The sequence below is a fragment of the Myotis myotis genome, unplaced genomic scaffold (assembly GCF_014108235.1).
Source record: "Myotis myotis isolate mMyoMyo1 unplaced genomic scaffold, mMyoMyo1.p scaffold_m19_p_15, whole genome shotgun sequence".
Taxonomy (NCBI): Eukaryota; Metazoa; Chordata; class Mammalia; order Chiroptera; family Vespertilionidae; genus Myotis; species Myotis myotis.
In genome coordinates this window covers 19,400,406-19,427,360 of record NW_023416319.1, presented here as the reverse complement: position 1 = coordinate 19,427,360, position 26,955 = coordinate 19,400,406, and the positions used below count along the sequence as shown (strand labels likewise).

General features: G+C 56.0%; 1 protein-coding gene across 1 annotated transcript; it reads right to left on the bottom strand.

Moving 5' to 3' along the window:
- Nucleotides 1-4,255: 4,255 nt before the first annotated feature.
- On the bottom strand, nt 4,256-26,732 carry PYROXD2 (pyridine nucleotide-disulphide oxidoreductase domain 2). Its single transcript, XM_036336398.1, has 16 exons — nt 26,606-26,732; nt 22,548-22,567; nt 20,142-20,235; nt 19,984-20,057; nt 17,932-18,087; nt 15,928-16,081; nt 14,688-14,749; nt 14,484-14,581; nt 12,331-12,472; nt 11,841-11,975; nt 10,249-10,321; nt 9,841-9,997; nt 7,565-7,719; nt 6,798-6,904; nt 5,331-5,451; nt 4,256-4,527 (listed from the first exon to the last, which is right to left on the bottom strand). Exons 1-16 carry the CDS (start codon nt 26,730-26,732, stop codon nt 4,457-4,459), a joined length of 1,746 nt encoding a protein of 581 aa, XP_036192291.1. The 3' UTR covers nt 4,256-4,456.
- Between the last annotated feature and the right edge of the window lie 223 nt (nt 26,733-26,955).

Genomic DNA, 26,955 nt, shown 5'->3' with positions numbered 1-26,955 from the left:
GTCAGTGGTCCTCCCCGCAGAGCAGGGAGCATGGGTGGGGGCACTTCGAGGGTCTGTCCATACATCCATCTGGTCCTTTCCCCCTTTCGTCTCCTTTCTTACTGCCCTCCTTCCTGTCCACATCCTAGTCTAGACTCAGACCTAGGGCTTTGTCAGTAAATGAGGGCTTTACAGTGATGATGGTAACAGGTGCTGTCACTTTATGCCGGGCACCAAGCTAGTTTTCTTTTTGACGTTCTATTGCAGTGTAATATGCTCAGAGAGATGGCAACCTCCTAGGTGTAGAGCTGGATGAATTTTTTTCAGTCTGAACCACCACACTGATCAAACGACAGGAAATTACCAGCACCCCAAATTTGTTCTCAGGCTCTATTCCAGTCCCAAACACCCTCAAGGTGAATGCCTAACAGCATAGATTACTTTCACCTGCTTTTGTACAGTATTCTTAACAGAATCCTCCAGCCTGTGGGATTTCGTGCCCAGCTTCCTTTATTCAACATGCTATTGTGGCCTGTGGTTCTAGGTTGTTCATTCCATTGCTGAATAGGATCCCATTGTGTGAACAGACCACAATTTACTCATCTGTGCTCCTGCTGACAGGCGCTTGGGTAGTTTCCAGCGGGGAGGTGTGACAAGTGGGGCTGCTACGAGCAGACTATTATGTCTTTTGGTGAAGTACTTCTTATATACGAGTACCTGGAGTGGGCTTCCTGGCCGTAGGGTACACGTGTTTTGGTGAGCTATGTTTACATACATGTTCCTCACGTCCACGCTGTGAGGAAGGCATCCTCCTCCCCTGTGCACCCCAGCTCTGGAGCCAGGCCCACCTCCTCCACGGGCCCTGAAAGAGCAAAGGGAGGAAAGGCCAGCGGGCACAGTGGCGAGTGTGGGCCTGGCCCTGATGTTTCCTCACTATTGACTACACTGTACTTTTTCTTAAGAGACCTAGTGTCTCGGAAGATGTCTGCATATCAAGCTACCAAGGGAATGTCCTTTGCTCATTTAATTCATATTCCGATTCCTTTATTAGTCAAAGACAAATCTAACCACAAAGCAAAGGATGTGACAACCAGCATGACAGAACGGATGTAATTTCAGGTAAAAGGAAAGAAAATCCAGGTTGGGGTTCACCTCTGTGGCCTCCACACCAGCACACAGGGTTTCTGTCGGGCTGTTGAAGCACCGGCAATATGCTGCCCTCCCCTTTGTGACGGAGGTCCCCCCCACTAAGGAACTCTGAGACCCAGGTGTGTCTGGAAGTCTCTGGTTTATGAGCAGTTCACTAATGCACAAGTCACTTGAGATCATCATTTTAAACAATGTTTCAAAGTCCCATCCATTTACTTTGGGCTTGTTCTTAAGCTAAAATAGATTCTCTGAAGGTAGTAAGGAACGTTTTCCAAACTGCCAGCAAGTGGCAGAAAGACTTCAGGCTCCTGCTAACACATGGGCGCACTTGCTTCTTCCAATTTGTTTCTCTGTCCTCCATCTGTGTGTGTGCGTGTGTGTGTGCGTGTGCGTGTGTGTGCGTGTGTGTGTGTGCGTGTGTGTGTGTGTGTGTCTGTATATCCATGGTGTGTATATTACACATATCTCATATATATATGTTAGAGTGACAGAAAGATATATATTTTAATCTCTACAAACAAAATTAGGATCCCACTGCATCTTATTTTTATCAGCATTTTTCCATGTGATTAAAAAAAGTAATTTCAAAATGTGATTTTAAAAAATGCCTTTTGGTAGTCCATCCCATGCAATACCAAGATGAATTTAACTAATTCTCTATTTTGGGACATTTAAGCTGCTTTCAGTATTTGCCATTGCAAATAACACTGCATGAATGTGCTTGTACCTCCACCCTTGGGGACAGCTCTGATGTCCTTCAGAGGTTAAATGACAAGACACTGACTAACCCACCACATGGGTTGGCTTTTGGAGGTTGTCTTTTGAGTCTCATTATCAAATACAACTTGATGCCACTGCCAACAGCATCTGAGGGTCTCTTTTTGTGCCCACGCTGGTAATTTTCTAATAGGAGTAATTTTTCTTTATTTTGTAGGTAAAACATGAGAGTTTGGTTTAAGCGGAATGTAACTGATTCCTGTGAGGTGAAATATGATTTTAGGTTTGCTGTCCATTTGTGTTTCTCCTTATTTCACAGGGTTTCCCTTTCCCCACAGGGTGCCAGCCCGGCTCAGGCAAGTCCTGTCCTTCCTTCTCCACGGGACTCACGTCAATCTCTCACAGCCGCCAAGTGCTTTGCAAACAGAACACGTGTCAGGAAAATGCACGCTTACAAGGTCCGCAGGGGGCCCGGCGGCCGCATTTGTCATCCCTCCAACGAGGAGGCCCGAGTTCCTCCCAGGGCTGTAAACCTCGCATCCCCCCGCGGGCCTCGCTGGACACCACTGCCCAGGGGCCATCCCGACCTAACAACTTCACCAGGTTTTTATACGACTGTGCCTCAGAGGAAGTGAGCCCCGCTGCTCGGAGACGCGAACAGCTATAAATCAGGTTCCAACGTGGTGCTGACTTATTTATCCTTGTAAGAGTTTTACGTTCTGAAGTCAGCAAGGGACTGGCTGCTGATCTCTGGCCCATGTGCAGTCATCTCTTCGGGGAAGCCCAGTCCCCTTGCTCAGTGGGATGGCATGTGCCGGGGGCTGATGGGAGCCGAGGCACCCCGCAGGACAGAGGCCTGGTCGTGTATCTCATCTGAACCTAATGTATCTTCCAGAGCCGTGGACACAGACAGGAAGCCACCACACAGCGGGAAACGCTTCCTGGCTGTGCTGAAACTGCTCTCCGGCCCCTCCCTGACCCCACCGAGTTCCTCCTCCTCCAGCGGGAATGTTTGCCTGGCGGCAGCTGCATCCTGGCAGACACCATGGTGACTCATTTCAGGGTCAACGTGGTAGAAGAGTGGCTTTCTGGCCTGTGGCTGGTGCTAATTAGCAATCAAGGCCAAGGCTGAACTCAGTGTCCTGCAATGAAGTATGCTACATCCTTACAAGAGATTGTTGGGCAACTATTAAAAACAATGTTTTCAAAATACTGATAAATGCTCATGACATGAAGTAAAATGAAAGATATAAAACTCACATACAGAATGTAGCATGGGATCCAGATGACGTAAAAGCCTAGCTAGAAATACTGTAAAATGGTAACCACGGTGACGTCTGCAGGTAAGGTTATGTATGGGTTTTATGTCCTCTTGTTATTATATTTTTAAAATTTTCTAAATTAAGTATCTGTGACTTTTACTTACCATCCCCCTCCGGTTGTTAATCTTTTGAACAACCAAGTCTGATGTGCTATGCCCCAGGCCGCTGAAGATTTTGCAAGTTCTTACTTGTTATTCAATTCCGTTCTCGTCATGTGGGAGCCGGAAAGGGGTGAGCTGTGAAACCACATCTCACTACAGATACTAGCCGCACCTGCCTCCCTCACGTGCTCCTTTCCCTCCTCCCGCAGGACGCAGACGTGGCGGTGACATCTCAGCAACAGTATCAGCCGAGGACCACCCCCTGCGCCAGAGACTGGACGAAAACTCGCTGGTGTCTTATTTGATCTTCACGACTCCTTTACAGGCGAGAAAGCTGCGTTTATTGAGGTTGAGAAATGAGTGGGTCTATCTTAATCCGCATACATTTGCGGGGGAAGGAGGGAGGAGAGGCCCCGGGACCTGCGGCCTGGGCTGCTGGACTGAGAAGCTGGCTGGGGCGTTGGATCAGCACGGGGCCATGTGTATGGATCTCTCTGACCAGGAGTGACAACCCTCTCGAGAATAACACGAGTTCACGTGGACAGAGTTCACAGGTGTCCTGCTCGTGGGAAGGAAGAGGTGGGACGCTCTCAGTCAGGAACGTGGCCCTCAGCTGCGCCTGCCTTGCACTCACCCTCACTGCTGCCGGCCTGGCCGGCGGAGGTAAGGGTTTCAGATGCCGGGCACCGTGCAGGCCCGGGGCCCCTGCGGATGACTTGGTGGCTCCCTGGGGAGCTGGGACCTTTCCTACAGTTTGCCTGGAAGTGTCAGCAGCAGATTGGGCCTCACCGGGCGGCCCCCCAACCCATGGGTGGTGCGGGCCCAGCAGTGAGATGGGGATGCTTGTTGGCCAAATGGGCTGTGAGGCGCTGATGTTGTGAGAATACTGAGTATTCCAGACAAGTAAATCCCACCTACTATCACGGAGACATGCAATTACACAGTTACATTTTTCCTATTCCAATATATAGAAAAATGCAGACTATCTGTACAAAACACTGTTTTTAATAAAACAAAAGCAGTTCATCATGAGCCCTGGGTACAAGGCTAGCCAGTGCCGAATGTAACTTGCAGGTGTTTTTCTAAAATAGTCGCCGAGCCTTGAGCACTGGTCTGCCTCAGCCATAGCCTGGACAGATGGCCCCGTGGGGACCTCCAAGCTCAAGGGCAGTTCTTCCTGGGTCAGGATCACAGGCTCTTGAGGTCCTCCAAGACCACGTGGGCTGCATTGCGACCAGCGGCTCCCATGACCCCTCCTCCTGGAGGGGAATCTCCCATGAGCCAAAGCTGCACTCCACGCCCCTCCCCCCGCCCCCGCCAGGAGCGGGCAGGGCCAGGGCTCACAGGGGAGCAGCGGCCAAGCAGAGTGAGGATGCCGGAGTGCTCTGGTGTGGGCCTCGGAACCACCCTGACCCCTGACCCCTGACCCCTGAGGAAGACAGGCTCTGGGCTCCCCTGCAGGTTTCCTGCCTCAGAGCTCTGGGGAGGGGCCGGGCCCACAGTCCACGCAAGTGCCCCTTTGGGTCTGAGCGCCCATGTGCCTGATGGGAGACCCTCAGCACGAGAAACTGGCACAGGACTGAGGGCTGGAGGGGAGGGGGGAAGGACAGGGCCCTCCTGGGAGCCCGAGCCCGTGGGGCCCAGGTAAGTGTGAGCATGAACGGAGGCCTGGGGGAGGTCAGTCACGCTGGGGATAGGGAGGGGAGAGTGTTTACATGGAGGCATTAACTTATCGACCCTGACTGGTCTGAATGAAGGAGGGGATTTAGGGACACGGGTGCCTCACAGTCCAAATGGAATGTGGGGAGATGCCTCGGGGACATACCCCCAAACCTCCTGAGGAGGGTGCGAGCTACCAGGCCTGTGGCTGTGGCCCGCCCGGCAGAGGGCACCAGGTCCCCCAGCTCCGAGAATCCCGAATGTGGGGATGGTTGTTCCGTGGGGGTCCCGGGCCCCTCCCTGCCTCCCTCCCTGTTTATCTGGTCCCCGTCCACATGCCTCTGACGTCCCGCCAGCCCTCGCCACCCACATGGGGCGGTGGGACGGGGGGAGGGGCACTCACCAGGGTGGGCCCCACTTCCGCAGAGGTACAGGCCGGGGAGTGGGCAGCGGTGGCCAGGGTGCAGGGGCGTGGGGCGGGCGAAGTAGAGCTGGTCCAGGGCCATGGCGCCGTGGAATATGTTCTGTGGAGGCAGCGCCACGGCGTGAACACAGGAGTGTTTGGGTCTTCACTCCCCTGTGCTCCCCAAGGGTCCCCCTTCCGGGATGCTCTGCGGGTTCTCAGGATGCAGAGAGGACACAGGGGGAAACCGGGGCGGGGGGAGCTTTCCAGGGGCATGTTTTCAGGAAGAAGGAAGGCGGGAGCATCTGCAGAGGCGAGGGAACCGGGACGCTGAAAGGGAGATTCTGCATGCTTTGCTATGGACTGCGGATCCCGCTCTGTTTGCAGTGAGAGGAACCCGACCGATTTCGGCCGCTGGCCCGGTCTCTTTGACCAGGACACCGTCTGAGCCTGGGCCCGGGGATCCACGCTCCACAGAAACACAGTAAGTGGCAGGCGAGGGGCCTGGGACCGAGCTCGGCTCTGCTCCGATGGCCTGGGCAGACCAGCCTGGCCGGGGCGGGGGTGAGGGGGCGGGCAGGTCTGGGCAAGAAGACGAACATCTATAGGATGTCACCACAGGGTGTGCTTCCAGCCGGCTTCTCAGCACGCCCCTCACCGACCTCGTCCCTCAAGCCTGCTCGACCTTCCTCTCCTCGGCCTCCAGGCGGACCCTCATGTCACCCCCGCCCACCTCATGCCTTCCACACCCACCCACTCCTTTCCCTCCCCCCTGCCTGGCCTCCTTTATCCTAGAGCTGGACCAGGGATCCAATAAAATCTAACGTGAGCCACATAGGTGACTTTTATTTTCTAGGAGCCACATTCAAATTTAAAAAAGGGACTGGTGAAATCAATGTCAATGTGTGTTTCATTTAACCCAGTAGACCCAGCACATTATCATTTCAACACGGGATCAATAGCGCGTGATGAATGAGACACTGTACGCTTTTCCCACACGAAGTCTTTGCAACCTGGTGTGCCTTTTACACGAGCAGCGCGTCCCATTTGGGCCCAGACACAGGGCCGCGGTCAGCAGCCACGGGAGGCTGGTGCCACTGGGTTGGGACTGGTCTCCTCACTGGCCCCCCCGCCTCCAGCCTCAGGGAGGCTTGGGACCCTGACCAGGAGCCTGAGGGCCAGCTGCCTGGAGGAAGGGCACTCCCTCTGAAGAAGCTCAAATGGGACGGGCGGCCATGGACGTCCAGGCGGAGGGACCCCAGGCCTGGTGAGCTCCCCAGCAGGTGCTGCCTCCCCTGCCTGAATCTCCCAGCTCTGCCCGCTCCCTAGATCGGGCCCCTCCTCTGTCCCTTCTCCGCCGTGGGCCCTGCTACTGTCCTCCCTTCGGGTGAAGGCTGTGTGTGGGGCCCCCTAGGGAGTGGGGTACAGAGAGAAGAGTGTGATGAGGGACCCCATACTTATTCTTACCCCTCCAGGAAGCCCAAAGATTCTCTCCAAGTCAGGTGGAGTGAGGATGTCTCTGCCCACCACGGAGCCCTTGAAGCCAGGGGCATAGGCCTCGATGCAGTCGAACACTGGTCCAGGCAGCAGGGAGACGGGGTGTTAGGAGGAGGCGTTATGGTTCACAATTTGGCAAGTTTACTGTAATTCATTAAACTATACACTGCAAATTACATCTCAATAAGCAAAATTAAATAGATAGATAGATAGATAGATAGATACAATCCTCAGGCAAATAAATAATTCAGTACAAAGGCCTATGGATCTCAGGCTAGTCCCACCTCCTTACCTCAACCCTCAACACAAAGTGATTTGTTTCTCCTTGACTGTGCAAAGCTTTCCTCGCCGCATCGCTTTGCTCAAGCTATTTCTTTTGCGTGGAATGCCACTTGCTACCTGGCTAACTCCTGTTCATCCTGTAAAGCCCCATTCCCACGGCCCCGGCTCTGGAAAGCTCTCCACGTCCCTCCGCCTCATGCTTCCTCCTTCGGTTCACACAGGACCTTGTGCTGTAAGATTGGTTTCCTTATTACTCAACCCACTGGACCGTGAGCCACTTGGGGGCAGGAACTGTGTGTTTTACTTTCTTAGCCCAGTGCCTGGCCCGGGCATTCACTATGCAGACTTAGTTCCCTTGGATAATTCTCTTCTCAGGGGACAGATCCTGCAGGCGGGGGATTCAGACCACCAGGCCAGCTGCCACTGCAGACAGGAAGTCTAGCGGAACTCCTTACCTTTGTCTGCATAAGCGTTTCTCTCCTGCTCATCCCAGACTTGGCCTCCGGCCAGGGTGTAGGGAGTGTACTGGGTGAAGAGGGAGACCACGTGGCAGCCGGGCGGGGCCAGCGTGGGGTCCAGGGAGGAAGGGATGCACAGCTCAATCATAGGCCTGTGACAGGAGGAGGGACGGTCAGATCCCAAGAAGCAGTTGCCCCAAGGGAAGGGGCTGGGGCTGCTCTGAGATGACAGGGACAAGAGGAAGGCCTGGGACCAGATGACGCCCAGGCCGGCGGATCATCTCTGTGAGGCCAAGGTGGCTGGTCACCGGCACAGGGGCAGTGGCCACCAGGAGAGTCCAGACTACTCCTGAGGGGCCCAGCCCAGCCCCAGCCCCAGGGTCTCTGGTCCCACGAGCCCCAGCCCCGAATGCCTGGCCTTCCCTGCCTTCCTCCACCACAGCCTGTAGAACAAAGGGTCTCAAATGTCCCAGGTCCAGACAAACAACACGAATGAGCGAAGGGGCCAGGCTAAGACAGCAGGCGCTTGGGCAGCCAGGTTTCAACCTCTCTTACCCCTGCCTGGTCGCCTGTCCTGAGCAGGCCAAGCAACACAGAGCTGCCGGGCACCAGCAGCCCAGGAACCGCCTCCCGCCCCTCCCTTGTTACAACACCTGTTCCGCCTGCAGCACAGTGTTCCTCTGGCCTCCGAACACTGCCACCCTTAGGCCACCGAGTGCCCCTTCTGCCCGCGTTCCTCACTTCAGCGCGTCCTCTGGGCTGTGTGTCCACTAGTCCCCTCCAAAGTAACTTGCCAAACCGAATGCCTGGGATCCGCTAGAACCCGCTCCTCCCTGCACACGCCTCCTACCCTCTCCGACATAGGAAACACCCTCTCCTGGGGCTTCTCTTTCTCATTCCTACCCCACTTCCTGCCCAACAGCCAATCCTGGCAGCTTTGCCTTCAAATACCCAGTATGTGGCCACTTCTCATCACTTCCCCCGCCCCACCCTGGGCCAAGCCTCCTCCACCCCTTCTCCTTGGGTTCTGTAAGAGTAACCATTGCGCAGACATCCTTTTCCTCCGCACAGCGGCCGCAGTGGTCCTTCTGAAATGCAGGCGAGGCCCCGCCCACACTCCCCTGGGAAAGTCCAGCGGTGGTGGGCAGCCCAGCAGGATGGAGCAGCTGCGGCTCAGACCCCTCCCGCTGCCCTTCACCCCCAGGTTCTCTTTCTCCAGCCACTCTGGCCTCATTCCTGTGCCTCCCACACAGCAGCACCCTCCTGCCCCAGGGCCTTTGCACCTGACTTTCCCTCCGTCTGGATGTTCTTCCTCAGATACCCACAGACCTCCTTCAGGTCCCTGCTCAAATGCAAAGTTGTTAGCGAAGCCTCTTCTGACCCTCTAATGAAGACTAGCAATGCCCCCCCCCTCCCCGCCCCCCGACCTATTTTTCTTCATGTCACAGTGCATGGCTATCTTGTCTCCACCATAAAATGCCAGTGACCTGAGGGCTGAGGCCTTGTTGACTCTGCTTCTGCATTGCACCCTGGTCCCTGAACTAAGCCTGTAACAGAGTAGGGCCCAAATATTTATGAATGGATAAGTGGGCTTCGCCCTCTACCCCTCTCTCAGGCCCCACATCCTCTTTACCTCGTGCTGTTAATGTTTGTGTGCCCACCTTATGATGAACTTAGTGTCTGCCTCATGCCCCTACCCGACCCCCGATCCCTTCAACCTGTGCCTATACAGAGCCTGGCACAGAATCGGTTTTCAGCAGGTTTTGGGGGACATGGACAGGATGGAAGATGCTTGCTCCCGAACATCCCTGTCTGTCCCTAGGCTGGAGACACAGCTGCGGTGCGGTGGGAGGTGGGAAACCCTTTTCCAAGTTTTGCATGAAGCAGCTTATCAGAGATAAGAGCGGATATGGAATCGGTGAGTGTGGGCCCCTGGGCAGGCGGCTGAATTGGATAAATGCCCTTTCTCTTCCGCATTTTCTCCAGTTCGTCCCAAACGCCAGCTCTGTTCTCTTCGCTCCTTCTGCTAATCCGTGCTACTTGGCTGAACCTGCTGCCCTCTTTGTCCCTTCCCTGCCCTGACCCATACTTCCTGCCTGGGATGCATTTCCTCGCCTTGGAATCTCAGTGTGGATTTAGGCAGGTCCTACCTCGTTGTGAATATTTAACACCAGGAGGAAGAGACAACCCTACTGTGTCTGGACAGTCGCCCCCGCCTCCCTAGGGCCATGGCTGAGAACACCCCAGGGATGCAAAGCCCAGGGACCGCTCACCTGTGGGAGGGCCGGCCATCCATGGCATCCTCAAAGGCCTGGTGGAGCAGGTGGGTGTCTTCACAGTTCAGGTGGATGGAGCACTGGTGATGGGGCAGCGGCTGGCCCCTGGGAGCATTGGGGGCCGCCAGGAAGTCAGGCAGCCGGTTGACAGCCACTGAGGAACCAAAGGAAGGGCTGGGTCAGGGCCCCACGGCCTGTGTCCTCTGCACCCCGGGATCCTCCTTCTCTCCCCATCACCCTGCTCACCCTGGGAAGAGAAAGTATGAAAAAGTGTTTCCCCTTCAAATCAGGGGCAGGCTGGAGGTCGGGGATAGAAATGATGATGAGGTCAGTTTCCCCCAGACCTGGACGCTGCTCACTCTGAGCATGGCCGAGAGACGGCCCTGCAGTGGGCTTTGCTTTTACCGTTGATCTTGGTGACAGGCGACCGGATGTCCAGCTGAGAGATCCTCTGTGTGAACTCTTCGGGAAGCCATTCCTGCAAGCGGAAGTTTCCATAAAGGCCTGGCCCCGAAGTGGCGGCCTTCCTCCTTTGCTCAGACCGGTCTCTTGACCTCTACTTCCGGAAATCCTCTCCATCCTCAGAGCTCAGCCAGATCCCCTCCTCCGTGAAGCCCTCCCCTCCTGCTCAGCGCTAACCACTCTTCCTCTGTGACCTGTCAGCAGTCCTGACTATAAATGGCCCACACTGACTCCTGCTTTCGACATGGCCAGCGGTCTGTAGGCCTTTCTCCTCCCATCCGTAAGCTGTTGGAAGTCTTGATCTCAGAAGTGCCTTAACAAGAGGCTTTTGAATGGATGTTTGTTGGATTTTAGTAGTGGAATCACTCAGAAAAAGAGGTGCTTGTCTCAAGAATAGCCCCAAGAATGGTTGGGAGCTCCGTGCTCATATCATCGCCTATCTTAGGGACAGGGGAGGTGTGGTCAGTTGCAAGAATTATTCCAAATCCTCACGCCTTTCTATGCATCCCTCTCTGTAATGACCTCCCTTCTGACCCTGGGGTTGGCCTTGAACAAGACCAGTGTGAATGGGATGCAACCCGAAGCCTGGAAAGGGCTTGCCTGGATGAGTTTGCTTGCTTTTGCCTCTGCCAGACACTGAGAAAATGCGAGAGGATGAAGGACGGTGGAACAGAGACACCCCCCCCCCCCCACACACACACACACCGGCCCAGGTCATTTGGGCAGAAACTGTCCTGCACTAGCCATGCCTCCTGACCCCCTGGCTGGCATGTGAGCGAGCCCAGCCCACGTCAGCGGGGCTCAGAGCTGATGGCAGATGTACGAGGAGCCCAAATCAGCTGAACTTAGCCAAGATCAACGGACTTCTCCAGCTCTCTGTGCTAAACCAGTAGTTCTGTCACATGCCCAGGAGTCCTGTGGCTGTTTGTGATGCGGCATTCATGTGGAAACAGGTAATCCACACAGGCCGTGGAGCCGGGGCTGGTTAGAAGGGAGGAACCGGGATAGCAGGACAGTTGTATAAATAACTCCGGGTCCCAGCTCTGGCTCTGTCCTTTGCCACCTGAACGGCCCAGGGCACCTCACCTCTCTGGACCTTTCTCCTCACCTGTGAGGCTCTGCCCTGTTTGTTACCCATCTGTGAGGTGAGAAAGAGGAGGACTGGCTTCCCCAAAGGTGGACAGACTTGGCCCTTGCATCTCCTACCCCCATGCAGTTCCAGCTCCCTCGATCACCCCATTTCTTAGCTCCTGTCTTGGCAGAGATCTTTAAAAAATTTGCTTTTTTTTATTGACTTCAGAGAGGTGAAGGGAGAGGGAGAGGGGATAGAAACATCAATGATGAGAGAGAATCATTGATTGGCTGCCTCCTGCACCCCCCTCCCCCAACTGGGTAATCGAGCCCACAACTTGAGCAGGTGCCTGACCGGGAATTGAACTGTGACCTCCTGGTTCATAGGTCAACCCTCCACCCCTGAGCCATCGGGCTGGGCTGGGCAGAGATCTTAACCCCCCCCCCCCCCCCCCCAGGCTCACCTTTGGCGTCAGCTTCAGGAAGGTGGTCTGGGGCGCCGCGTTGGACAGCACCACTTTGCTCCTCACCTCGGAGCCGTCCTGCAGCACCACTCCTCGCACGCGTCCTCCGCTGCTCACCTGCACCTGAGCCACCGTCTGGACCCCGCACCGTGAGGCCCCAGAAGCCCCCAGGAAGGAAAACGAGGTGAGACCTTGAAGGATTTCCATGGTCTCTGCTGCTCCTGGACATTCACAGCTTCCGCACCCCGAATCCACCGGCCGAGCTCGCAGCTCCTCGGGGAAGCCTAGCCCGCCCCTCCACCCGGAAAGCTCAGCCCAAGTGTGGGCAGTGGCAGTGAACTTGTCGGGAGCCAGGACCCGGTGGACAGCTGCGCAGCTACTAACAGGCTGCAGGACTGAGCCCCTGGACTCTGAGCCCCGCCCTGTCCATTGGTAAAATGAGGGAACTTGCGAATCTGAGGTTTTGGAAGGACCCTAGCCAACCATTCACCTTCCCAGTGAAGATACTTGCTCCGTGCGCGGTGGCTGAGCTTGCGATGGCATCCGAGAGGGCACCCATGCCTCCCTGGACGTAGCCCCAGGCCCCGGGCATCCCCTCCAGGCCCCCCATCACGTGATGCAGCAGCACATACCTGAGGGCAGATCATCAGACTCAGTGGCCCGAGGTGGCATTTAATCTCCTCAGAGTTCAAGGTGCAAATATTCTACCCTGTCTTGTACCTTCAGCCTCTCTCTTCCCACCCAACCTGCCCCACTAGCCTTTCAATGGGCTTAGGCTCTTGTACGAGCCCTTTGCTTCCCCATCCCAGTTCTCTCCCCGTGCACACGTGTCTGGTGCTGCAGCTCCGGCTCTCTCCTGCGCTCCAGTCCGTCTGTCCAGCTACCCACTGAGATCCCCATTTGCATGGTTTCTTATCAGGCGTCTTAAACCCAATCTTTGCCCCCATCCACCAACCTGTTTCTCCCTCCCCACCCCAAAGAACGGCATCTTCAGTTTCCAGAAGAAACCTGCCTCCTACTAGTCGCTCACAACCTCCATCCAACCACGTGCTGTCACCTCCGCCTGTGAAGAGCTTCCTGCCCCTGCTCCCTGCGGCTCCTTCCCGGGTCCAGGCCACCTGCTCTCCCGTAAACACTGCAGTGGGCCTTCCTCACTGGACCACCTTCTCCCGCTCTCTCTTCCCTGCAGACCTTTCTCCACGTAGAACCTGGAGTCCCAACTCAAAACCCAGCTATGCCCTGGCCCTCCTCTCCTGTCAAACCTTCTCGGGCTCCTTGTTGGTCGTGGCCAGAGTCTGAAAAGGGCCCCCAGGGCTCCTGCCTGATCTTGAGCCGCATCCCCCCCCACGCCCCCTGCCAGCCCAACTCCTACCAAACGGAACCTCCTTTAGTCCCTCGAATAGGCCACCTGGTTTCTCAACTCCCAACCTTTGCACATGGAGCACAGCTGCCTAGGGCCCCTCCTCCCTCGTCTTTTGCTTCACTAGTTCCTCCGTCCTCAGAGGCTCAGCTGAGCCGGCAACCTCTCCTGCAGGGCTTCTTTGACCGAGAGCACGTTGTCCTGCCTCCTTCCCGTCCCAGCACCTCGGCACTCGGCTGTCAGTGCCTGCTCTGCGTCCGCCTCACCCACAGGACTTCAGCTCCATTCTCTGCTGTCGCCCTACACCTCGCACAGACAAGTGCTCCACCAATATTTATTGAAAGAATTAATGAAGAAACAAATTACTTAAAGCCACGTTTACAACCTGGGCAGTAGCTAAGCCTCCTGGAGGCCCACAGAGAAAAGGGTAGGAAGCCTCAGCTGGAAGATCCCCATTGATTGTTTGAGCACAGAGCTTGGCCGAGGTGTGGCAACTGCTGCCAGCCCCCCTTTTCCACGGCCCTGGGGAATGGGGGGCTGGCTTAGTGCACGCGGGAAACCACTTCCAAGGGGCGCTCCCTCCCTTGAGAGAAAAGACACATTGACAGCTTCTAGCTGCATCTTCTGGTGCTTTGGACACAGCCCAACACCTGGCAGCATCCTCTGTCCCAACACACAACCCGCCCTTCCTGCTCTCGCGGGGCTTCCCTCCGTCCTACCGCAGCCAAGGACTCCACTGCGTGTGACTGCCCCCTGCTGGCTCAGGCTGTTAGCACACCCCGCTCACAGAGGGAAGGCGACTGCCCACCCTTACCCAGGTGTCTGTGTGTGAGCCTGTCCTGGGACCCAGGGAAATGGTCGGTGGGAGGGGGAGGGGCAGCAGGGCTTCCTGGGCGGGGAAGAGATGGGAAGAGGAGTGAGGGAGAGAAGAGGAGAAAGGGTGGGAAGAAGATACATTCACGTGAGATGTCACCGTGGGAGGTGGGTGAGAGGCTTTTCTTACTGAAGAACAGAGAGTAGCAGCTAGGAAGGACTTTTTGGGGGTCAGACAACTTGGGCTGCAAATCAGCCCTGCCACTTCGTAGCTGTGTGACTTCGGGCAAAACACTTCCCTTCTCTGAACCACGGCTCTTAGGTCCTAGCGTGAGGGTCAGATGGATCGTGTACGGAGTGTGTGGCTTCCTGCTTGGCTCACAGGGTGAGCTCAGTCAGTGACTGTTGTTATCACGCTTTTGGGGGAATTCGCTCCACTCCCACTGCCCCACCTCGCCTCCCACACTCACCCACTGCCTGGAGTGTGGGGACTTGTCATGGCTCCAATCACAGCATCCGTTGCTAGAGTAGCTTTTAGAGGCTCTGACTCAAACCACTGATCCAGCACCTGGGACAGTAACATAGCAAGGAGAAGAGCTTAGGGCCACGGGGGGGGGGGGGGGGGGAGAGAACCCCTCACCGCAAGGCCCTGCCTGAGGCGGGGAGCCCCTCACCTTGGTAATGGGAGCTGTGAGGACCTGGTAATACTGGGGCAGCTGGGCCCCCAGGATGCGGCCTGAAAGAGAAGACCCACAAAACAAACTGACAGGCGAGAAGGAAACGCTGTGATCTGCATTCTCTCCACACTCGATTCTGGACTCATCCACGAGGTTTGCTTGGTCAGTGGAATGCTTTAAGTTGTGATGCAAACAGCGGCTTGAAACTGGCCTGCACATTGGGTCTTGCCCTCTGAGCTTCTGCCATTAATGTAAGAAGGCCTCGACTAGCCTGCAGCTCCCAGGAGGACAGGCGCCTGGAGCATAGCTGCCCTAGCTGATCTGCCCCAGCCACCAACATGTGTGAGACCAGACCAGATCAGCTGAGCCCAGTTGGCATCAGCTAAACCATGCAGATTTGTCAGAAATTAATTTTTATATGCCACTGAAGTTTTACAGTTTATGTAGCAATTTTGTGGCCATAGCTAACTGTTTCAGTATTTTTCTAGAATACAGAAGCTAAACTGGTCTTTATAACCTGGAGGAGTAGAAAAGAATAGCATGTGTAGCCAAACTGCCCTTTTCATAGCCGTGTCAGACATCACTAATCAATCACAGAAGTTTTTCCTGCTAAGCCCCAATCTAGCATCCTCTTCAAACTCTCCTGGCCCCTCTCTCTAACGACCAGGGCCAGGCAGGCTTCCATCAGCTCCACACGGTGCCATCGGCAGATCTCACCTCACGCTGTAAGGTGCGCCTCTTCATTTCAGCCTTGGGGCTTCTCTGGCCCCAAGACAGGACACCCACAAAAGACCACCTGACACCCATGGATGCCCAGTCCTATGTAGGAGTTAAACCCCCATGGGGCAACCTTTGATCACTGGGAGATAGAACCTAATGGAGAAAAGTTTCCCTTTTTTCTCTGGGGACAGGTCCTCACGAGCATCTCCCAGGGCTTCTAGGGGGTCCTCTCGGGACCCAGCACCTGTCACCTGCGTGGTGGCCCGCACAGCAGCACGCTGGTGTGGACTCCCCCTCTTCCCTGGATCACCCTGCAAAACGAACCGCTCGCACGTAAGCCTTTGTGTGGGCCCTGGTGTTAGGGCACGCCAGGCATGCCCTCCCCGCCGACCTCCGGGCAGCCGTTAATGGGTGTAAGCTGGCAGGCTGCCTTGGAGGCTCAGGCTACGTCTGGTCGTGGCGACAGTGGGCTCGGCTCCGGAAGGTCACTCATCTGCCTGTGCCGGCCGGGACTTACCTGCCTGCAGCAGGGGTGCGAGGGTGGAGAGCGCCCGGAGCCTCTGCAGCAGGGAGCCCCGCCGGAAGGCCTCCATGTCCACGGGCGCTGCGTCCAGCAGAGGGTCGACGGCTGATGCCAAGCGATTCATGAAGGCCTCGTATTTGGGAAAAGCCTGGAACAGAACCCCAAGTCCAGGCCCTGATGCCTAGAAGGGGACATGGCCCCATGCTCTGCCCTTCATGCTGCCCCCATGTGGCCGCCGCCCTCAGCGGAGCCTCCTGGTCCTCTGGCCGCTGCCCCGCCTCTCAGTGTGGCTGTGCTGTCACTCCCTGTCCGGGTCTGTGCTGAGGTCAGTGTGGCTGTGCTGTCACTCCCTGTCTGGGTCTGTGCTGAGGTCCACACCAGGGGAGGTCAGAGCGAGTCTGGGCCGTGGGAGAGCCATCGGGCGGTGGCAGGAACAGGGGTTAAGCTGGCCAGGACCAGTCGTCCGCCACAGGAACCTGGCAAGTACCCAGGATGTGGTCTCCGCGATAAACCAAGAACCACGGAGCAGTTCCTTCTTTCTCTGCCGTCTGCCGTGCATTACTGAGGGGAAGTAGGATCCTTTCCCCGCTCTCCAGCTTGCCGACTGCTCCTTCCTGCTCTGCACCCTCCCACGTCCTCTCATCACAGCAGGACCAGGTCTGCACCCCTTCACCCCACGAGCTCCCACGACAGAATCCACTTCGATACCCACCCTCCTCCCCTGGATGGGCGACAGGAGCTGGGTGGCTGCCTGTGCCCTGGAGGCCTTATCTTCATTTTCAGCCCAGAGCTCTTAATTTTTGGTTCATCCAGACTCACGGATATACCCACGGATTTAATTGTTACACAAAGGAAAGTTCTGCGGGAGGCCTTTAGAATGACCATCGACAAAGACGAAGCCAGAATAGAGGCCCCTGACTTCCCACAGCGGATGTGCCCTGCCTCCCGCTCCTGTGGTCGGCAGCACTCCAGGCCACCGCCCAGTCCCACAGGCCCCGGGCCCTGGCCTTGTCCTTAATGCTCCCTCGTGCGTCTGAAGTGGCAGGGTTTGGAGCACAGGGTGGAGGCAGTGGTCCCTGACCCAGTGCACAAAAGAATCACTTTGAAAACAAAGCCACGCTCCCTGGGCGACCCTGACTGTCAGCCGGGTTTGGAAATTGCTGGTTGAAGAGATATTCCCTGGTTATAGACTAGCCTCACAAAAAGCAACACGCATTGATTACAGTAACCTAGGTTCTTATAAAAATGTCTGCACAAGATCTGAGTTAAGGCCATGCCTTCAGCTTATATCTAGGCTTAGTACAAAAAATAGCCATTTAAGGAATCTTTTTATATCTGCAAACCAATCACACCAGGCCCATTATATTCACTAACTCGTTAGACAAAGCTACCCAACAAATTCCTTATAATGCAATCCCAGAGAAAAGCCTGGGAAAATCGTGCGTTCGCTGTCAGATGCGCTGCTTCCGCTCAGCAGACCCGCACGCCATCGCGTACAAGTTCTTGCCTTGGGCTGTCGGGGGATTGACGCCAAATCGAATGAATATTTATTACAACCTCCTTGTCCTAGATTCCTGATCCAGTTCATTCTATCCTTAATCGTCTCTGATCCGCCCTTGATCCTTCGTCTTGGCCTCCATGTGCTTTAATATTGATAACCACTTAGAGTTCTGTCTGAAAGCAGCGGAGACAGAAGCGCACAGTGTAAGCACCTGCCAGCGGCCTCCCTCTGACACGCAGCAGGCAGAGGCCGTCGGAACAGCGGCCGCGTCCTGAACGCACAGGTGTGAGTGGCTCCATTGTCCACTGGTCTTAACCACTGACCTCCCCCCTTCTCTTCGCAGTGCCCAAGATCGAGGGCAGGTGGGGTGGCCTGTCCGAGCCCCCTGGCCCTTGGACCTGTGCTCCAGGACAAGTCCAACTAGGCCCGTTTCCTTTCAAGAGCCGCCTGCAGGCGACAGAGGGAGGAAGAGGTCAGTCGCCGGTCACTTTCCCTACCTGGGCATCCTTCTGCGAGAACTGGGCAATCTGCCTCTGGTTTTCCGCCATGTCTGTGCCCAAAAGTAGGGACCTGGGCGCCTTGCTCCCCGTGCCTTCTTCCAGCATGGGGGTGAAGGAGTGGGGGTTTCGAAGATGAACTCTCAGCCCATGTTTCTGCAGGACACAGGCAGAACAAGCAACATTGGAGGGATTGTGGCCTCTGCCCTTTGAGCTTCTCTGGTTGTGTTTACGACCATTGAGATACCTGCATGCAGGTTCCCACGGTCCTGATTCCTATTGTTTAGTAAAAGCCCCCGTGCCCAGGCACTCTGTGGCAGACCATATCACACCACATCACACCAGGACACACAAAGCCACACCATTCCATGTCACACCGTCACACCACCTCATATCACATCACAACACACCACAACACACAAAACCACACCGTCACACTATGTCACACCACATCATATCACATCACACCACAACACACCTTGCCACACCACTCCGTGTCCCACCACTCCGTGTCACACCACGCTACCCTGTGCCAGGGACTGTCCTAGGGTTACAATGGTCAGCCCACAACAGCTCTATACCATCTTCATTGTACAAATGCAACAACTGAGGCTCAGGGCCATTAAATAACTTGCCCAAGGTCACAGTGGAAGGTAGATCGGGTTTCAAAACCACATCTCTGACTCAGAAGCCCTGGCTCCCGCTCCTCACTAGTTTACAGCTGCCCCCGCTCCAGAAATAAATAATTAAAATTTGGAAAGACACAATAAAAAAACAATTATGTGAAAATCCATACTTACAAGGTAGATAAATTATTCACATCAAAAATTTTTATTTACTTTGCAGACTCATTTACTCCAGGGTCACCTTAAATGGAAGTTCCCTTGATGCATTTAAAATATGATTTGACTTACAAATATTTGAGGAGCACACAGAACCTTTCAGGAGCACATATTTTTTAATTTGTTTTATTAATAAAGCTATTAATCATGTGAAAAATTCTATTCTGTGACTCTCCGTTTTCAGAAGCTAGATTTTTCACAGGAGGGTCTCCCCCGCCCCCTTCCCCACCGCGGCTGCCTCTGCGCACAGCTGGTGCGTCTGGACGTGCCGCCAGCTCTAGGCTGGTACGGGCTGAGGACCAGAGGCCCTTTCCCATCCTTGGCTACCTTTCACCCAGTCCTGGCTGGTGATGCTCTCTCTCTCGGGCTCAAAGAATAATTTCCTTAGTGCGTTTCCGTAGTTATCTAGTTTGGACAACTCCTCTACATGAACCAGTTCAAGCAGCCCAAGAGCTGTGAACAGTGGCTCAACATCCTATCAATTTCAAACTTCCAATTTAGAGCAAAGTTGGCGCTAAAGCGCGTGCGGCCTCCAGCACAGGTGGCACAGGGGCCTTTTCTCTGGGCGACAGGCACCCGCAGGGAGGGGCTCAGCGGCCCGGGGCTGTGAGCAGTTTATACAAGAGGCAGCGAGGGGTGAAAGGAATGTGGAGGGGGGGCAGCGCTGGCCCAGCCTGTGACCAAGGCTAACCCAAGAGAGGCAGCAGGGGCCACTGAGAGGGTTCAGATGGCTCCCAGCAGCCCTGGGGCCGGAAGAGGTGAAAGTCCCTCCGCTCCTGCTCCGGCTGCCAAGGAGACAGCAGGACCTCAGCTAGACAGGCTCCTGGCTTGAGGTAGCTTTGCAAACTCGGGGCTCAAGGGTTCAGGCAGGCTCCCGAGGGCCAGACAAGTCAGGGCTGGGGGCAGGCAGGGCTGGGGACCTCCGCCCCACGTGGGGATCAGTGCTGCATGGAGGAACACGGGCCTCGTGTTGATAAAGCTCCTCCATTAAAATAAGTCTGATTTTTATGTGAAAGTTCCCGATTTTTAAGACACTGGGTGGACTAGACCAAACCATCAGGGAACGTACCAAGGAGACTGTGGACAGATAGGCCCTCAGATAGAAGCGAGGCCTCAGGTGCCGGGAATCACCTTGTGGGGAGCCTCACCCCAGGGGGAAGATGGAACTAACCCCCCCTCCCCCCCAAGGCCGGCCGCAGCAAGGCTCTACCTTCAGCTCCAGGTCAGTGTAGATCTGTGGTCTCAGCAGGCTGAGGAGGTAGGATGCTCGGGAGAACTTGAACCCTGAAACCGAGTCACATGAAGACAGTCACGGGCGGCCACTGGCGGTCACCCCACCACTGCCCCCCCTCCACCACCCGGGCTCACCTGGAATGATCTCCTCCGTGACAGCTGCGCCCCCGATCACATGGCGTCTCTCAAAGACGGCCGTGCTCACCCCCGTCCTCTGTAGGTAGGCCGCCTGGGGGACACACAGCACCCTCCCTGCACCCTGGTGGCCGCCTGTAGTCTCAGGGGCCGCACTGCAGGCCAGCCTGCCACCCGGGCTCACGCCGTTCCCGCCTCTGGGAAGCCGTTCCCCTTGCTTCCCCTGAAACTCGCTTTCCCAAAAGTCTTCTAAGATCCCACATGACTGCTCCGCCCCTCTGCTTCCTGGCTGCCTCTCACCTTCCCTCCAGGCAGGCCCAGGAGCCTCTGGGAACTCAGGCCCCCTCCTCCAGGCAGGGCAAGCCCCCCTCTTCGCACCCCCCCCCCCCCCCTGCTTCCCCCATGAGGCTGGAGTGACTGGGCTGTGAGCGCTGAGCCTGACCTCCGCTCCCCATGGCGTCTACTCCTCTCCTGCCTGGGCAGGTTCCGCACGGAGCCACCTGGCCTCCATCTCCTCATGTGCAAAATGGGGCCATGGTAACGATACCCACTTCACCTGGCTCGCGGGCTGCTGGGAGGGTTCCCTGAGCTGGGCGCTGGCTCAGGGAACGTGCCCAGAGAATGAAGCTCAGACTGCAGTGCAGCCTCATTTGGAGGAACAAATGATGGAGGGATTTTAGTAATTTTTCTCTAGCACTTAGCTGTAAATCAATAAATATTTGTTTTTTTGTAGAATTAGTCGGGTTTTGAGCCTATGCCGGTCCTCTCACCACCACCCAGGTGACAACAGGGATGGAATAGTTCAAATGGTATAGAACTCAGACTTTTAAAAAAAGTTCACTTGGCAACGACAATGTGCCAGACACTGGACTGGGTCAGCTCATTTAATTCACCCAGCCCTCGAGGGAGAACTAGAATTCCTCCCATTTCACAGGTGAGGAGACCGAGGCTCAGTGAGGGGCATCGCTCTCCTCAGGCTCACGGAGCTGATGAAGAGAGGGGCTGGGAACTGAACCCAGCTGGCCTGGCCCAGGGCCCATGCTCCCCACACATCCGGGTGGGAGAGGAGAGAGAACAGCTGACCTTGGGGAGCCCGCCTGGCCCCCGGAGGGGAGCCTGTGTGTCCTGCTGGAAGGACCACCTCCGACCAGGGGCTGAGAGCACAGAGACCGAGACAGAGCAAGCCCCTCACAATTCTAAGCACAAACGCAGGGGCTCTGGGCCCCCACAAAATGCCAAGCGCTCCCTTTCTGGGCCGAGAGACGGCTGCTTCGTCACCAGTTCCCGTCTCCTCCTGCCTCGACACAGACAAGATTCATGGAGATGGCGGTCGCGGAGTTGTCCCCCTTTCTGACAGGGTCCAATCGAGAGCAAACCCTACTGCTAGATGCCCCTCAAATCATCCAGCCACAGCGCAGGTCCTCCCACCGCCCCCTCACTGAGCGCCTGGGTCCCCGGGGGTGCGGTCTCCTTGCCGCCAGGAGCCAACACCCAACTCGATGAACAGCAGGGCCCGGTGGCCTCGGCTGGAGACCTCCAGCAACGAGTCAGCATCGAGTCCCTTCACAACACTGCGAGGCCCTGTGTTCCCGTGGCTCAGAGCTGGCGTGACTTGCCTGACCCTCCCCACGTAGGCAGAGCTGGGAGACAAGCCCAGGCTCGTATGAACACAAAATCGATGTTTTAAATGACTGATTTCTCCCCCTGTAAAATGTTCAAGTAAAATGGACGTGTCGGGGAAAGTACTGAGACTTACACGCCTCATCGCTCCGGCACGGCTAGGCCCCCTACATTGATCGTCCAGAGCGGCCACCGCTTCCGCACGATGTCCCGTGTCTGCCTTGGGTCCTGGACACCCTCTGGCACACTGTGGCCTCCTAGGAGCCCACGGACTCAGGTCCGAGAAGCACGGCCACGGGTAACCCTGGCCTGGCTCAGACGGCACCTCCCTGCTGCCCTGGCTTCCTTGCTGTCCCAGGGTGCACCTGGCCCGTGGGGCTGCTGTCCACTCCGGGTGGTGCGTGGCCTGGGCCCAGCTGAGAGCACAGGCCTCGGCACACAGGACTGCACACACTCGGGAGCATAGATAGGCCCGCCCGCTCGGTACCTGGTCCCCAGGCTCCAACACGTCTCCCAGGTGGTGCCAGTTACCCACCCACCTCCCCAGCTTCTCATCATTTCGCCTCTGAAGTTCCCTGACTCCTCCAAGGCCAAGGGGAAATCCATCGCATGAAGGAGAGGGGAGGAAGGGGAGCCCCCAACACCCTCCTTAACTCCTGCGGATTCCATTCCTCCCGGCCACTGGTCAGCACGAGGAGAGAGGACGGGCCTGCCTTTCCTTCCCTCCCGTGGCTACTGAGAGCCACATGCCAGGGGCCAGTGAAGCGTGGCAGGGGAGGTACTCACAGCCACCAGCCCGTTGTGACCTGCAATGACACAGGGAGGGGAGGGAGGCAGCATGGTCAGCAGGCAGACAGACACCTTCCCTGGTGGTGTGGTCACCCATCCCTGCCCCACGCCTGGGAAGACACTGGAGAGGGAGCAGAAACCTGGGGTCCCCCCAAACTTGCACCTGGATGTCAGAACAGCATCCAGCCTGATGCCCTGAGACTCCTGGTCTGTGGGGAGTCAGAAACCCCGGTTCTCGCCCGGGCCTGGAAGATGTCCTTTCCCCTGGCGTGGCCTGGGGCTCCGTGCTGGAGTGGGTGGTGCGGAGTCCACGTGCATCAGAGAAAGCCATCCCGTGGAGCCTCATATCACTGAGCTTCCTCACGTGGGAATGAGGGGTGACTGTCGGGGGGAACGTGGCCGGTGCACTGATGCTGGAGGGCCCCGTCTGGCGCGGAATCAGCGGCTGCCCAGGTAAGGGCTGGTCGTGAGGACGGTTGCTGTCCTGGCTCACTTTGCCAAGTGTGGTTCACAGCAGTGGCCCAGACGGCTGTAGGCACATGGCTTTGTCTTTGTCACCCCCAGCGCTCCCCAAGTACAATCAGCACAGTTCGAAAGGCAGGAACTCAACTCCACCGTTGCCATGTGTGCTAGAGTAGCTAGCGTGCGTCAGGGAGCCGGGGATCGGGTGGACTTACCGACCTTACACACAAATTTCTTCCCCAAAACCGTAGGATGCCGCCTGCGGGTCAGGAGCCCTGAACTTGGCTTGGGAGCCCAGGTCCACGCCAACCCTCCTGGTAGGAGTGCCTCCCCAGCTTGAGAAGTGTCAGGACCACCAGAGCCCGTGTGAATGCCGAGTGTACTCAGCAGGCGGGTGGTGGGGCCTGGTACGGGGTCTCGCCCTCCCAGGTCATTCTGACACAGGTGGTCCCGGGGCCTCCTCTTTCCTTAGTTTCAGGAGAAGGTGCAGCTGCCAATGGATCCTTGTTGGGCAGAGAACAGGCCCCGGACATTTTCAGGGAAGGAGGCGGGCGCAGTCTGGACCACTGGGCATGTGTCTGTCCTTGGTGATGAAAGGTCGCTCTGCATCTTTGAGACGTCAGATGACTGTTCTCTGAGCACCAACCTGAACCCTCTGTTGACTCAAATAAAACGCTCAACTGATAATTTCACAAACATCCATAAATAGGGGAGCAGCAATGACCCGCATGATGGCTTTCTTCACTGCTGAGCTGATTTTAAATTTTCCACATAGAAACTCCCAGAGTTTTAGAGGTCATTGAGCCGACCTCTCACCCACTCCAGGAATCCCTTTTCAAACCTCGCCAACCAGGATCCGTGGGAGGAAATGCATCTTACATGCTGGCCTGGCACACCCTCCACATGCAAGTGTCTTCACAGAAACATCAACTCTTACTATGTGATAAGCAGGTGATGATCTATTAGATAAAATTTTATTTTTTAAAATGCTGGTGGATATACTATTTTTACACACTTTTGAAAATTCTCTTAAGAAAGTTTAGAAAACATTGCTGGGTGGGACTCATGAGTGGGTTGCCACTGCAGTTTGAAAAGCCCTGCTCTCAAATACATGCACCTGCAAGGCCGCTGTCCTGGCTCAGCCTGGCTCCCGATAGTTCCAGGCATGGCCCGAAAGCCAGTGTCACGGCTAGGAGCCTCATGCTTCCTCATGTGCGAAACAGGATGCTGGGGGCCTTGCAGTGTTGCCGAGAAAACAACCAATAATATATGGAAAGCCCGGCCCTTAGCAGGCCCACAATAAATGGTAGCTATTTGTTCTTTAATTAGTACTGATTGTGAATCTTGGAAAACTAATAAAGGCTTCCAGGCAACTAGGTTCCAGTTCAATCATCACAGATAAGCCCACAAATGCACAAACATACCTCAGATGACAGGAGTCTGGGATCCGATATCCCAGAACCCTCCTCACGGCAACCCTCACCCCCCAGTCCTGGCTGAGCCCTCCTGTGGCTTCTGGTGACCTCCCCCTGCCTCCTGCAGTGGCCTTAAGCTGCAGGCAGGCTCAGCTGATCCCCACGCCGACTCCTGGGAGCCATGGGCAGCAGGCTCGCAGGGCTCCACGGAGAAGCTGCTCTGAACAAGGGCTCTGGAACGTGTGGGCTGACGCTGCCTGCATGGGGTCCACTCACAGGGCTGGTTAGACATGTGGACCTCCGGAGCCACCTTCAAGCCCGAGAATCCTAATCGCCAGGCCCAGGGCCCGGACCTGCATTTTAACAAGCTCCTGCCTGGCTTTCTTAGGCATGCTGAGTCCGCTGACTACATCGGGGTCCTCTTCCAGGTGGCTCCCAGCTCCTGGTGTGACTTCAGGGATGCAGAGATGAGGCCTAGAGTCAATCTCCCTGCCAGGAAACAGCCGGGCGAGCTGTCGTCATGGGCGGAGAAAGGCAGAGGCCCCCTCTGAGGCTGAGAGACGGGCGCTTCCATTTACTGAGCTGTCAGTGCGGGTGGAGCTGGCTGTCCCAGCCTAGGACGTGGGTGAGCCGTCGTCAGAACAGCCATTGTTAAACATTAACTTACTAAGCTTACAATGAAATAAATTATATTAAAGACAATATTCATACTGTCACTTCCTGATTATTGTACATGTTTTACTATGGTCTATATGCTCTTGCGGTAATTACCTCTGTGCATCCGTTCGGCAGCCGTGCTAGGTAACGGCGGGCTGCTGTGTATCCCACTCAGACTCACATCCAGCACGCCATTTGGCAACTTGAAAAAGGCCATGGCGAGAGTACTTACACCATGGGGATCAGCCGGCACTACACGGCGGGCTTGATTCGTTATCCTGTTGATAGGCTTGAGAAAGTGGAGAAAATGCTAATTATGCAGGTTACACTTAACAGTGTGTTGTGTCCGTGGCTGGAGCATCGCGAAAAGCACAAACAATGGAGGGAATGTTCTTCCAGTGAAAGTATTATTGGATGGAGGAAAGTCGGTCCCATCACTGAAGGAGTGAAGTTCGGACATAATCTTCGCGGTTTCACTTAGTTCACTTTTGTTCTACTCTTTAACGTAAATGAAAACATCAGACATTTTTTGGAACTATCCTCATTTGTCAATTGCAGCCATAGGTTGGCTACTGAGTTTGGCAAAAATCACAGACATTTGGTGAGAATCACTTGGCTACCTGGAATGTAGAGCACCGTTATTTTACCTGTAAAAATGTGCTCTGTTGCTTTTATTTCAGCATCGCTACTAAGCTGATGCATGGGTGCATTTGCACACGTTTCCCCTGGAGGGGTGACTGTTAAACATTGACTGGCACACGGCTGCTCTCAGCACATACGAAATGAAGGAACGCCAAAACATGGTGCAGCTTTAAAGCTAATGGGCACAGTCTCCTTCCAGTCCTGGCATCTCTCTGTATAAACCCAGTTGGAAATAATCCCAAAAGTTGAAACTCAGGCCCTCTGTGTGAATGGCAGGCCGGTCCTGCCTGCAGCCCCGCAGGCACCCGGTGGGGTCGGGGCTCTGAGCCCGGGGCCAGCAGGACCCGTTGCAGATTCCACACCCAGACGTGCGCGGCGGGGGGCTGTCGCCCTCTGCGGACACGCACAATCATCTCTGGGACTCGTTTTTACTTGTTTTCTGACTCCCGTTTGTGAAACGATCCGTTTCCTCCGGGGATGGGTGGCCTCAGTGACGAGGCTGTGTGACCAGGACTCAGGCCCTTGATGTGGCTGGACTCCACCGGTCTGTCTTTCTAACCTGTAGGTAACGTGCTTTTCAAGAATGTGGTGGCAACCAGCAAATTTCACAGGAGAGAGAATGACCTAGTCCTCCTCCTCATTGTAGATGGGAAGACCCAAGCCCAGAGGGCAAGAATCTGCTCCAAACCACACAGAAGTCCACGCCAGAGCCCCAGGACCCGCGCCTGCTGGCAGACTGTGGCTTCCACCACAGCCCCTCTCCCTTTTGCCCCCTCTCCTGGCCGGCTAGTGCCCAGCAAACGGAAGGCTGGGGAGGGGTCCCTCCAGGCCTCTGGGCAGAGCTGCCTCCCCGCCCTCAGCTCTGGCTCAGCGCTTTACCTGCTCCTATCACCACCGCATCGTACTCAGGCTTCGGGCGCCCCGGGGCTTCCCAGTGAGCTCGTCTCCACGCAGGACAGGGCCAGGCGCTCACGGTCCTGCAGAGGCCTCGGCCACTTGCAGCCATTTCTGCTCAGCACTCGGCCAGTAATTTGCTTGCCATCAGCGTTTGTGCCTCCTCAAGGGGCGGGGGAGCAGGGAAAAGCGGGAAGAGAGGAGGAGCTGCAGTCCTGTTGCCACACCTGGCCCGGGGCCAGGCCTAAACCGAGGACGCTGAGCTGCACACGCCCCTCCCCCACCGAGTCCGCCCAGGGCAGCGCTGCAGAACTATAACCCGCAGAACTCCTGTG